Source organism: Musa acuminata, chromosome BXJ2-11, assembly GCF_036884655.1.
Source record: "Musa acuminata AAA Group cultivar baxijiao chromosome BXJ2-11, Cavendish_Baxijiao_AAA, whole genome shotgun sequence".
In the NCBI taxonomy this organism is placed as follows: domain Eukaryota; kingdom Viridiplantae; phylum Streptophyta; class Magnoliopsida; order Zingiberales; family Musaceae; genus Musa; species Musa acuminata.
The window spans coordinates 26,091,731-26,105,190 of record NC_088348.1 but is presented as its reverse complement, the minus strand read 5'-3'; the positions used below and the strand labels follow the sequence as shown (position 1 = coordinate 26,105,190).

The following is a 13,460-nucleotide window of genomic DNA, read 5'->3' as shown; positions in this document are numbered from 1 at the left end:
GACGGGTTTGGGTTGACCGTAGGGGCCCTTGAGGCGGGGATGTGGTTCCCGCTGCATCCCATTATCGAGGAATGTCTTTGTAAGTGGGGCATATCGCTGTCTCAAATGGCGCCGAACTCTTGGTGTTATTTGGTGGCATTTCTCGGGGAGTGTATGGGAGCCGGGATCAAGCCGACCAAGACTCTCTTCTTGGCCTGCTTTCGTTTGTGTAAGGGTCAAGGGGGGTATTACCTTACCGCCCGTAGTGGGTTTAAAATCAGCGGCGCTCCTTCCAACAACAAAGGTTGGAAGAGCCGCTTCTTTTTCATCGATTGTAGTCGGGGGTGGGGCTTTAGTGCCGGATGGACCTCCCGAACCGTCGACAACACCCCCCTATTGCTTTCTGTTGGAGAAACGATGGACGTGAATCGGTTAAGAGGCCTCTTATCCTTCTCTCGGGTAGTCAGGGCGATGCGCGAGGAGTGGCTGGTCAAAGCAAGGCTGAGCCTTGCCACCAGGGGTATGGTTATTAACGTGTTGTGGGCCGCATGCTCGTCCCGAGGCACTTGACCGATCGGGCTTCTTGTTGCAGAAATGGTGAACATTCAACGAGTGAAGGGATCATCCCACGACGGGGTCACCACACCTTCGTCTCGAGGTGGTGATGTTTCTCAAATCGAGAGTACCCCACAGCGGGGCATGCTGAAGAGAACGGCTCCATTGCCCGAGAATTTCTCCGCAGGGCTCTTCATCCAGCAATGGTGAAAGAGCTTTACTGCTCCCCTTCGGAAGCGCTGGCGGACCGGGCGGCCAAGTTGTTTGTCTGGGTAAGCGGTGGCTCCTACCTTGGTCCAAACCTCTCTTCCCATAAGTCCTAATGCTAACCTTTGTGCAGGGTCAACACTATGCCATGGCGCTGATCGACCGGGTCCTCGACGTCGGACGGGTGATCGAACGCCAGGTGAGGATTAATGCCTCCCTTCAGCGGGAGAATCAGGAGTTGAGGGACCGGGGCGGTCTGGAAGTCGTCGTTGCGACCGAGCAGCGTGCCTCGGCTCTAGAGGAAGAGGTGACATGCCTCAAGGGCGAGCTGGAGGAGAGTCGGTCGTGCATCCGGACGTTGGACGATGAGCTACTGACCCTTTCCCATGACATTGAGACTACCCGATCTTCGGCCTGGGTCGCCAAAGAAGTTTTGAAGGAGGAGCGACTGGCGCTGCCTGGGAAGATAAAGGAGGCGCTTACTGAGTACAAGTCATCCGCCGGGTTCAAGCACGGCCTGGTGAGGTCGGGGCGAGTGACATACGAGTTCGGGTATCGTGTAGCCTATGCTCGTTTTCGAGCAAGGTACCCGGATCAAGAACTGGAGCCAGACCCGTTTGTCGACCGACCGGAGGACCAGGATGTCGACATGCTGGCGAGCGTCCCCTTTGATGACGGGCTCGAGACCCCTCCTCGGAGCTAGGGGCTGTACTTTCTCCTTTTCCTTTTGTTTTGGTCGGGTCAAATTTTGAAATTGTATCGCCCGACCTTGATGTATATATGCCTTTATCAATGAAAGGTTTTATTTTGGAATCCTGATTTCTCATCTTCTTGTTCCATGTATTTAGATGCTTCCTTCGGGGAGGCTCGCCCCTCGATCTTTACGGATAGAATTTCTTCAAATTCGTCACGTTCCATGTCCTCGGCAAAGGGGTTCCTTCCATGGTCTCGAGTCGGTAGGTCCCTTCTCGGACGACATCATATACTTGATAGGGGCCTTCCCAGTTAGGCTCGAGTTTACCTCGCGCTCGGATCGGGTCGCTCACCTCCGCCTTCCGAAGGATGAGGTCTCGAACTTTGATCAGTCGTGGTCGGACTTTGCAATTGTATATCCGGGCCACCGCTTTTTTGTACGCCAAGGTACGCAGATGTGCCTTGGCCCTCCTTTCCTCGAGGAGGTCCATGTTTGCTCGCAGGCCCTCGACAGAGCCTGTTGGTCCATAGTTGGAGGTGCACCGGGTCGGAAATAGCATCTCGGGCGGGAGCACTGCTTCAGTTCCAAATGCTAGGCTGAACCGGGACTCTCCTGAGGCGATTTTTGGGGGTTGTCTGCATCGCCCATAAGACGCTAGGTAGCTCGTCCACCCAAGCGTCGCGTGCGCCCGAGACCCTCTTCTTGAGGCCCTCTAGAATTGCCCGATTCATCACTTCTGTTTGTCCATTGGTCTGGGGGTGCACGATCGAGCTGAACCTTAATTGTATTCTATACAACTTGCAATAGGTCTTGAATTTAGGGTTGTTGAATTGAGCTCCATTGTCAGTGATGATAACCCTCGGGATTCCGAACCGGGTGATGATGTTCTTCCATGTGAAGCCTCGAACCCTCTCCTCGGTGATGGAGGCCAAAGGTTCGGCCTCGACCCACTTCGTGAAATAATCGACCCCGACTATCAGAAAACGCCGCTGTCCCGAGGCAGGAGGGAAAGGCCCGAGGATGTCCAGCCCCCATTGGGCGAAGGGCCACGCAGCGTCCATCGGGGTAAGAAGTGTCATCGGCTGATGCTATAGTCGAGCATGCATTTGACACTATTGGCATTGTCGTACGTATGTCATGGCATCTTGGCACATAGTCGGCCAGTAGTATCCTTGCCTTAGGGTCTTGAAGGCCAAAGTCCGCCCATCGATGTGTTCCCCATAGATCCCCTCGTGAAGTTCGGCAAGGACCGTCTCAACTTCCGGTTGTGCGAGGCAGTGTAAGAGAGGTTGAGAGAAGGCCCTGCGATACAGCTTCCCACCGACCACGTAGTACCAGGCTTGGTTCCGCTTAATCGTCTCGCCGTCGTAGGGTCATCGGGCTTCATCCCGTCTCTCTTGAAGCGGAGGATCTCTTCCACCCAGTTCGGGGAGATCTTTATGTTGGCGACCTCACAAGTTGGCACTGTCGGTGCCGATATGAACTCCAACGTTGGGGTCATCGGCAAGTCGCGGACCGAGGCTGATTTGGCCAGCGTATCGGCCCGTGTGTTCTGCGCCCAAGGTATTCTAGTGATCGAGAGGCGGTTGAAGCAGTGGGTGAGCCGCTTTGCCTCTGTCAGGTACAACGCCATCGTTGGCTCCCGAGCTTCATAACTCCCGTTGACGTGTCCTGTCACCAATTGGGAGTCGCTGTAGACTTTGAGGTTAGTGACATGCATCTCCAGGGCGAGGCGGAGGCCGTGGAGTAGCGCTTCATATTCGGCCTCGTTGTTCGTGGCTCGGAATTGTAATCGGAGCGATTTCTCGAAGGTCTCCCCGGACGGGCTTTTGAGAATGAGTCCGATCCCGGCTGATTCGGCGGTGGCCGACCCATCCACGTGTAGAATCCATGCGTTCTCGCCGTTCTCCTGCTCATGGGTATGATCTTCAGGGGTTAACTCGGATATGAAATCAGCCAATACCTGAGCTTTGATGGTGGTCTGAGGTGAGTACTGAATGTCGAATTCGCTGAGCTCGACCGACCACCGTAGCATCCGCCCTGAGGCATCGAAGTCGGAGAGGATCCGCCGCAATGGCTGGTCGGTAATCACTTTGATCGTGTGGGCTTGGAAGTAAGGCCGTAACTTCTGGGCCATCTTTATCAACGCGAGAGTCAGCTTTTCGATCGGGGAGTACCTTGCCTCGGGTCCGGTGAGGACGTGGCTGACGTAATAGATGGGATGTTGCACTGGGGGCATTTCCCGAACAAGCACCGAGCTGACTGCTTGTGTTGATGCCGCTAGGTAGAGACCGAGGGTTTCACCTAGGTCGGGCGAAGCAAGTCGAGGCAAGTGGGCAAGGCATGTCTTCAGTTTTTCGAAAGCTTATGCGCATTCTGAGGTCCACGTAAACTGGCTGGCCTATCGCAGGGCTCGGAAGAAGGGGATGCACTTGTCGCCCGAACGCGGCACGAACCTGCTAAGTGCTGCTAACTTCCCGACGAGGCGCTGCACGTCCTTGACCGAGCAGGGGGAATGCATCTCGGTTATGGTCTGGATCTTTTCCGGGTTCGCATCTATTCCCCTCTGGTGGATGATAAAACCAAGGAACTTACCCGAGGAGACCCCAAAGACACACTTTGCGGGATTTAGGTGGATATCGTATCGCTTGAGCATTTAGAATGTTTCTACTAGGTCCGTCAGGTGAGTGCTTGTGGTTCTACTCTTCACAATCATATCGTCCACGTACACTTCCATGTTCCTCCCGAGTTGGTGTTTGAACAGTTCGTCGACCATTCTTTGGTAGGTTGCCTCGACGTTTTTCAGATCGAAGGGCATCACTTTGTAGCAATATATACCTTTGTCGGTGACAAATGCTGTATTCTCTTGATTCCGAGGTGCCATCCGGATCTGGTTGTAGCCTGCGAATGTGTCCATGAAAGTAAGAAGCTGATAGCCTATGGTGGCATCGACTAATTGGTCGACTCTCGGGAGTGGATAGCAATCTTTGGGGCATGTCTGGTTGAGGTCGGTGTAGTCAACGCACATCCTCCAGCTTCCATTAAGTTTTTTAACGAAGACTACATTTGACAGCCACCGAGGATATTTCACTTCGGTGATGAACCCTGCTTTTTTAAGGCGGTCGACCTCATTGCTGATCGCCTTCTGCCGGTCGAGAGTGAATCTCCTTGGCTTTTGCCTTACCGGTCGAGCCATTGGGTCGATGTTAAGTTGGTGTTGGGTCACGCTTGGGTCGATCCCGGGTATCTCCTCTGGGGACCATGTAAATACATCGGCATCCCCCCTCAAGAAATCAATGAGCTAGAGCTGCTCTGCTTCGGGGAGGATCGCCCCAACCTTCATGGTCTGCTCGGGCCAGCTCCTTTTTAAGGGCACCTCGATGATCGGCTCAGGTGGCTCCAGATGCTCTGTCCCTACTGCTCCTCCTCGGGCGTCTGTAACTTGGCGGGGGCACGACTTTCTCGAGAGAGCCATCGCTGTAAGATAGCATCGCCTTGATTCTCCCGGATCACTTCAGGACTCCCCGATCCCCATTGGGGTTGGGAATTTCATAGCCTAGTGATAGGTGGACATCGTTTCAGAATTTCACCTCGTTTCATAGCCCAGTAGCGATTTGGTGAATAAAGATGTCGGAATTTCATAGCCTGGTGTATTACCTTACGGAATTTCACCTCGTTTTATAGCCCAGCAGCGATTTGGCGTCGTGGCCGGGATCCCCCCGTCTTTGGGAACAGGCAGGGATGGCTCTCCGAGCCCGACAGAGGGGTGACCGATCGTCGGTTCTCCCTCGGGAAAAGCCTCGGTGGGATGCTCCTGCGACATGGCCCTCCTTCTAGCGCCAAAATGTTGGTGAACAAAGATGTCATAGTTGACGGGTCAGCACGGCTAGGTCCATGGGTCGATGTCGAGAGTTTTCTGTTGGCTGAGCTGGATGCCCAGGTAGGTTGGGCCTTCGCAACGAGATGTTGGTCGGCGTTTGTTAGTCCAAAAGCGTTGTCAGCGTCGAGCTGCATCTCTCCATTCCGGAGATAAGCGACAGCTCGACCTCCCTCACTAGGTGGCGATTTCCTGGTCGAGGTGCTCATAGCTCGGGGCGACCGCCTAACTGCAAAAAAGGCATTCGTCGGGTGATTCCTGACTGTGGCCCCTCCGATGAGCAAATCCATTGTTTGTGGAATTGTTTTCTTCCCCCCTGGGCCGAATGCCGGCCAAAGGTCTTTATACTATTGTCCGAGGGTCGGTCGTATGCAGGTTGGCGTGATGGACGTGCCAAACAATGCCTTGGTACAGATTCTGACTTGTCGTGTCTTGGGGGCGGTGCCATCTCGGGATTCCCGAGACGTGCCAAGCAACGACTTGGTACGGATTCTGACCTGGCATGTGACACCGGGTGTGACGTGTCTTGGACCCAAAATAGGCCCTATCACTTATCTCGATTTTGGAATACGAAATCGATTATTTTTTGTTTTAGAATTAATGATTTTGATTTCTTAAATTTTAGAATTGAAATCGAATTGAGTTGCTTCTAGAACTCAACCCAACTATTTCGGTTTTGATTAGTTTCGTTTTGAACGGATTTTTTTTTCTAATTTTGATTATAAATATTTTTAAATATGATAAAAAAAATTTAAAATTTTATTTTTAAAATAATGAGTGTATTGGTATCAAGAAAAAATAATATAAAAAATAAAATTATAAAAATTTTAATTGTTTCATGTAATTGACGTTTTGATCTTTTCTATGGTCGATCTCTTAGTTTCGATCATCTTCATCCAATCATACCTCGTTGAAATTGAAAATATTGTTTTATATATCACACTTATAATTGAAGAATTGAAAACGATGAATAAAATATATTTAACATCATTAAAATTTTGAACATTTTTCCATAGATATTTTATTATTGTGGAAATAAATTAATTTGTCTAATATTATTTATAATAAAGTACATAATAATCATTTATACTTACTTTTATTAAATTTAAAGTAGCAAGAACGCCAATATACAAAAAAAATCACCATAAAAAATTTGTTGACACTAAATAACGGATGCATCATGAAAACTGATTTAAAAATTTTAGAAATTAAATAATAATATTTTAAAATAGTTTTTATTATACCATAAATGTTATTGATGGTATGTCCGTATATCATTCGTAAAAAAAATTAAAGATAATAATTTTTTATATGATTTAATCACTATCAATACAATGACATATTGAATCTATATATTGTGAGTTTGCTAGTGATCGAAATATTGGTATAAATGGAAATAAGATGATCAAAAGTTCAAAATAATTTATGTCATTACACGTGTCATTAAATGAAATAAAAAAAGATAGAAATGATCATTAGATTTGAGATTAAAAAAAATGAATGCTCAACGAATAACGAAAAATTATAATTAGAGACCAGATTAAAAAAATCTACCCCACTTACAACTGTTGGTATTTGAGCGATTTTAATACACAAATCGATACATTAGGGTTTATGAATCATTTGTGTACGTTTCTACACCAAATCCACCTCATTCAGATTCGGTATTTAATATGTAAATATGTAAAGATTTGAATTATAGTGGATTTTTGGTGCTTCTCCTCTGAGCTAATTATATATTACCCCTTCTAGTTAGATCTATTTTACATCCGGATCCTTAAACTTTAAAAATTTATATTATAATCCTTATAATTATGAAGATAAAATATTTAATTTTAAAATTTTATATTATAATCCTTATAATTATAAAAGTAAAATATTTAATTTTATTTATCATAACATCGTCGATTTTATCGACGGAATATATAATACATTTAGAAATAACACAATAATGATAGTAAAAAGATAATTTTAACGTTCAAATTATGTTTTATGACGGACAACGACATTATTGGGGGGTCATGGGTGGCTGTTATCATTATGATCGATGAGAACATTGAGAACTTATAAGATTTCTTATAAGGGGAGGAGGATAATGAGATGGAAGAACAGTGATGAAAAGTCAAGTCAAGCAAAGGAAGAGGATGATGCATATATTGATACTCTGCATCGATGCCGTTTGGCCATTATGTTAATGCTAACATATATGTAGAGTAGTAAAAGGGTCACTCGACATATGTATAGATGCTAACGTAGATGTATATACAAAGTGTCGATCGATATCTACATCGATGTCAACGTAGTTGTAAATATAGAGCCTCACTCGACATTTGTATCGACGCTGACAATCATGCGGAGAAGAGTGATGTCGCTTTGTACCTATGTCGGAATCGATGTAGATGTCGAGCGGTCTTTTCATTGCTTTGTATCTATATTGGCATCAATGCAAATGAAGAGCGTTGACATCTATATCGTCCTCATCCATATCTCTCTTTGTATCAGTTTTCATCATCGCTTTCCTTCCTCATTCTTCTCCTCCCCCACAAGAAGCTGCAAAAATCCCAAGCGTTCTAATCAGTTTTTCTTACGAACCACAATCACAATAGCTCTCGTGGCCCCAGTAAAATTTTATAAAGTTACGATAAATATAGTTAAATACTTTATTTTTATATATGTAAGGATTCTAATGTAAAATTTTTAATTGTAAGAATCAAAATGCTAAAGTTTTATCTATAATAGTAATATGTAATTAGCCCTATTTTCACCCTTGTTTTCGGAGTTTCATGCATCAATCTCTCTCTGTCCCTCCCTTCTCGCTACCTACACCGCCCTGGCTCCATGAAGTGGTCACTCCTCCTCTTCTTTGTCCTCCTCCTCTTCTTCTTCCTTGTCTTCTCGTCCACATCGAAGCTTAGCGGAGCAGCATCCATCGTGAGGACCATCGTCGTCGATCCTAACCACAAGGGAGACTTCACCAGCATTCAAGAGGCGATCGATTCCATCCCCAACAACAACACCCACTGGATAAAGATCCACGTCGCCGCAGGAGTCTACAGGTTCGTCGTCGCCGGAGCGCCTTTGACGCTCAACTTGCACTCCTCCGCCGTCTGAAGTGGGGTGTTCATGCAGGGAGAAGGTGAACCTGTCTCAATCCAAGAGGTACGTCTTCCTCGAAGGAGAGGGCGCTCACCGGACGTCGATCGAGTGGGGCGACCACTCCCCCGACCGCCGTGGCCATGGCGGCAAAGCTACTGCCACGTTCACGTCGTCTGCTTCGAGCTTCGTTGCTGCAGGGATAGCATTCAAGGTTAAGCATCACACAGAGGCTAATGATTCCCATTTCTCTTTAGGAGGGGGATTCCATCATGCAGATCAAGTCTTCCTTGATAAGTATGTTTCTGCTGCAGAATACGTATGATGGGAGCGTGAACATAAGGCAAGCCTTGGCAGCGGCGATATCGGGAGATAAGTCTTCCTTCTACAACTGCAGCTTCATTGGGTTTCAAGACACGCTCTTCGATCGAAAGGGACGACACTACTTCAAGGATTGTTATATCGAAGGGGTGATGGACTTCATCTTCGGAAATGGCCAATCCATTTATGAGGTATCGATCCCATTCGACAGTGATAATATATATATATATATACATAGTACTATTTTGAGGATCTTTTTGGTCATACAGGGATGCACGATATCGTTGATTCAGAGTGCGATGAAGCCAGGTTTCGTGACAGCGCAAGGGAGAGGGAGCCCCAAAGACCCTGGTGGCTTCGTGTTCAAGTCATGCAATGTTACGGGGTTTCAAGAGACGTACTTGGGAAGGGCATGGGGAGCTTATTCGAGGGTGATATTTTACAGAACCTTCATGTCCGGCATCATCATTCCACAAGGGTGGTATGCTTGGAACGCCATTGGTCACGAGTAAGTTATATTTCTAATCAGAGATGTTATGTATGTTAATTACTTTCTTATCCATCGACTTGAGCTTTTAGATTCGTTTACGATGATGTGTCAGGGGCAACATAACATATGCCGAATCGGAGTGCGTCGGACCGGGATCAAACCATTCGAGGCGAGTGGAGTGGGAGAGAAAGCTAAGTAACATAGAGCTAAGATATTTCATTCACATGACATACATTGATAGAGAAGGGTGGCTCAACGAACAACCGAAATCGAGTTGGTCTTATTAATGAATATATATATATATATATATATATATATATATATATATATATATATATATATATATATATATATATATATTGCTGTGAGTGTTCATCTTTTTTTTTTGACGCCATATAAATTTAGTCAATTTTTACCGGTAGCAAAATTTAATTTATATAAAAAAATGATTAAATGTCACTCCAACATGGTCTAAATGGATGTTCTAAATATGATTATATGGAAAAGTAAATTTCATCTACCACCATTCCCACCGATCACCTTATTTGTCCTCAATTTTGATATGGATTTAATTGATTTGGATAGATCTAATTATTCCCCCCCCCCCCATATAACACACTTTGATTTAATCCCACATCTTAAGTGAGTAATGACTTACATCGATTTATACGAACATGATGATATAATATTATTAACTTAACCTTTAGTGGATAATTATTTAAACTTAATATAATAGATCTCTAATGTTTAGTTTTAGAAATGACCGACACTACGCTATAATTTGATTTTGGACCACATAAATAATCACAATAATCAATCGATTGGACCACATGAATAATCACAATAAATCGATCAATTGGACCGCATGAATAACACAATTAGGTAGATGAAATAATTTGTGCCATGAATAATCACAATAATCGATCGATTGGACCACATGAATAACACAAGAATGCAATTAGGTAGATGAAATAATTTGGGCACACTGACGATGGAAAGATCCGCGGTTGAGGTTTCTACTCTTCTAGCAAATCGCACAGTATCCGGTGATTGATCTGAAGGAATGTAGAGGAAGAAAAAGTAGTAGTCTGAATAAGGCAGCAGACCGAGTTGATTTCTCCCCGTCCTTCCCCCAATCAATCACCGGCGGTAATAGCTCGACAGAGACTTCATCTCCCCACCGGGTTGATGAGCTGAGAGAACACCGCACTGTTGTCCGACTCCTCGCTCACCTCACTCCCGCCGCCGACGCTTCCATTGCCGACCGCCACTGGCCTCTCCGTCGTCTCCTCCGTCACCGGCTTCCCGCTCTCGAAGCTTTCCTGCAGCTGCAGCGCGAACTCGAGGTTCCATAGCACGTCGCCCATGGAGGGCCGGTCGACCCCGTGATCCAGGAGGCACTTCTCCGCCGTCTCAGCGAACTTCTTCAAGCACTCGGGCCCGATCTTTCCCTCCAGAAGCGGGTCGACGATGTCGGCGAGCACCGCCTTCTTCTGGCAGTGCAGCGCCCAGTCGGCGAGGCTGACCTGCTCCCTCGGAAGGTTCGGGTTCAGCGCCGGCCGCGCGCACAGCACCTCGAACAGGACGACCCCGAAGGAGTAGACGTCGGATTTCTCCGTCAGCTGCTGTCGCCGAAAGTACTCCGGGTCGAGGTAGCCGAAGCTGCCCTTGACCATGGTGCTCACGTGGGTTTGGTTCACCATGGGGCCGGTCTTCGACAGCCCGAAGTCGGACACCTTGGCCACCCAGTTCTCGTCGACCAGGATGTTGGTGGTCTTCACGTCCCTGTGGATTATGGTATACTTGGCGCCGGTGTGGAGGTAGTGCAGTCCCCTCGCCGCTCCGATGCTGATCTCCAGCCTCTGTTTCCACGACAATGGCGGCTTGCCGCTCTTGTATAGGTGCTCCCTGAGCGTGCCGTGCGCCATGTAGTCGTACACCAGGATCATCTCGCCGTTCTCTTCGCAGCAGCCGATGAGGGAGACCAGGTGCTTGTGCCTCAGCTTCGACAGCATCTCGATCTCGGTCTGGAACTCGTTCACGCCCTGCTCCGACGACGGGTTCGACCTCTTGATCGCCACCTTGGTCCCCTCGTCGACGACGCCTTTGTACACCTTCCCGAACCCCCCCACGCCGATGACCAGCGACTCGTCGAAGTTCTTGGTCGCCTTCTTGATTTCCGCGAAGGAGAAGTGGCGGCACATCGCCGCCAGGTTCGACAGGTGGCTGCTCCCGGAGCTCTTGCCGGAGATGGTGGAGCTGCTGGTCGACGTACCGCCGTACAGGGGCAACCAGCCCGAGCCGCCGCTCGAGTCGTTGCCGCCCACCCTCTTCTTGCGCTGATACACCACGACGCAGATGGCAAAGAAGACGCTGGCAGCCGCAACTCCGCCCGCCGCGCTGCCTATTATGTGCACGTTGCTGCTCGACTCGGACGAGAAGCTTCGTTGCGCCTCCTCCGACTCAGCTTCGGCGAGCATGGAAGAAGGCTCGGGGTTGGGTCCTGCCAAGTTCCCCGCACTGTCATTGAGCTTAAAGATCTCCAATCCGTTCAGCACCGAGTCGTAGTACTCGGGCTTCGCCGCCGCCGAAGGATGCAGCGCCACCCAGAGCTGCTCGTCGCCGGGGCCGTCGGCGACGTACACCGCGTAGTCCTTGTACACCGGCACGGCCTTGGAAGAAGCCCACGCGATTACGTCCGCCTGAGCCTGCGCGGTCTGGTTGTTGACGAAGATGTCGAACACTCTCTGGTTGACCTTGGTCATCTGCAGCTCGCAGAAATGGAGCCTGACGACGTAGGTGAAGTTGGCGTCGACTTGGAAGATCCAGGTGAGGTTGTAGTTCATGTTGACCTTGGGATCAGGGCCCATCGACCTCGCCGTGCGGTAGACGTCGGTGGGGGCAGCGGACTCCGCCGTCCCCTCCTCTGGGTAGCTTATCTTGAGCTTGTTGCTGGCCGAGGTGGTGATGCCGAAGCCGGCACCGTAGATGTAGGGGGAGTCGTCGTACCAAGTCCGGCTGAGGCCGGAATCGTTGCTAGCCGGCAAGTACTGCCCTCCCACGTTGAGCCTGTACATCGTCAGCAACGCAGAGCTGCCAACCTCGACGGCCTGATCCGAGAAACCCACCAGCTCCGCCGGCTCGCTGTAGATATCCGGCATCGACACGATCTCGATGCCGTTGACGAAAGCGTAGGAACTGTTGTGGTCGGCCGACGGCGTGAAGGTGAGGCTTATGCTTCCGGCGGAGGTCGGCAGGACGGAGAACTCCTTGACGATGTAGGCCTGCGTGAGGGCCTTGGCGGTGATGTACGCGCTAAAGTTCTTGAGGAGGGTGATGCCGTCGGAAGTCGAGACGGAGAAGAAGGAGTTCTCCGGGGGGAGGCCATTGTAGGCGGACGGGTAGAAGTGGAGGCGCACCCAGTGGCGCTCGGACCCGTTAACGGCGAACTTGTAGGTGGATTCCGAGTTGAATACCCGTGCGGACATGTAGGGGACGGTGGACGGGAGCGCCGGGTCCTGGTAGAGGGCGGTGGCCGGGGCGGAGTTCTTGGAGGTGAGGCTGGACTTGGAGGTGGAATCCGCCAGCCATTTTCGGCCGTCGGCGTCGGTGGCCTCCGAGGAAAATCCACAATTGAGGAGGATCGAATCTGAGGGGAGGTAGGCGGCCTGCGAGGCAAAGGACGAGAAGAGAAGGAGGAGGGAGATGAGAAGAGAATCTTTCGCCATTTCCTTCTGCTGCTATTGGTACGGATCAATCCATGGAGGTACGAAGAGCGTCGAGGGGAGGAAGAGGGCAACAGAGGAGAACAGAGAACAGTTGGTGTTCTTTCTCTGCTTTCGCTCTGTTGATGTCCTTTGCGCTGTCGCCTCTGTTCTTTTCTTCGGGGGAAGGAGGAGGGGAGGAGCGTTGATACGGGAACGGCAGGCCGTTGGAGGCGGGAGTTGGAGAATGAAAAGCGGGGGAGTTCGGTTACCATCGGGTGGCGGGAGACAATTCCACACATAGAACATGCTAAGATTGGAAATGACATGGTGTACATGCCATTCGCGGCTTGCTTGTTTGTTTGAATAGTATTCGATTAAACGGTCAAAAATGTTATTTTACTGCTTGGATGACAAATATTGACCCTTCCAATCTTAACGACGATCATGGGAGGTTTGGATCAAACTAGAGTATGTCTCATAATAATAATAATTATTATTATGTTCGCTATTAACCTTTGGTAGCATCTACTCATTCGC

At 48.9% G+C, this 13,460-nt stretch overlaps 2 protein-coding genes across 2 annotated transcripts; one reads left to right on the top strand and one right to left on the bottom strand.

The window, feature by feature from the left end:
- The first annotated feature begins 8,113 nt into the window (after positions 1–8,113).
- LOC135627566 (putative pectinesterase 10) lies at positions 8,114–9,503 on the top strand. Its single transcript, XM_065133688.1, has 5 exons — positions 8,114–8,368; positions 8,442–8,619; positions 8,720–8,917; positions 8,996–9,234; positions 9,329–9,503. The coding sequence occupies exons 1-5, from the start codon at positions 8,151–8,153 to the stop codon at positions 9,501–9,503; spliced, it is 1,008 nt and encodes a 335-aa protein (XP_064989760.1). The 5' UTR covers positions 8,114–8,150.
- Positions 9,504–10,124: 621 nt separating this feature from the next.
- On the bottom strand, positions 10,125–13,361 carry LOC135627419 (receptor-like protein kinase ANXUR2). The gene has a single exon (XM_065133520.1). The coding sequence runs from the start codon at positions 12,942–12,944 to the stop codon at positions 10,386–10,388; it is 2,559 nt and encodes an 852-aa protein (XP_064989592.1). The 5' UTR covers positions 12,945–13,361; the 3' UTR covers positions 10,125–10,385.
- Between the last annotated feature and the right edge of the window lie 99 nt (positions 13,362–13,460).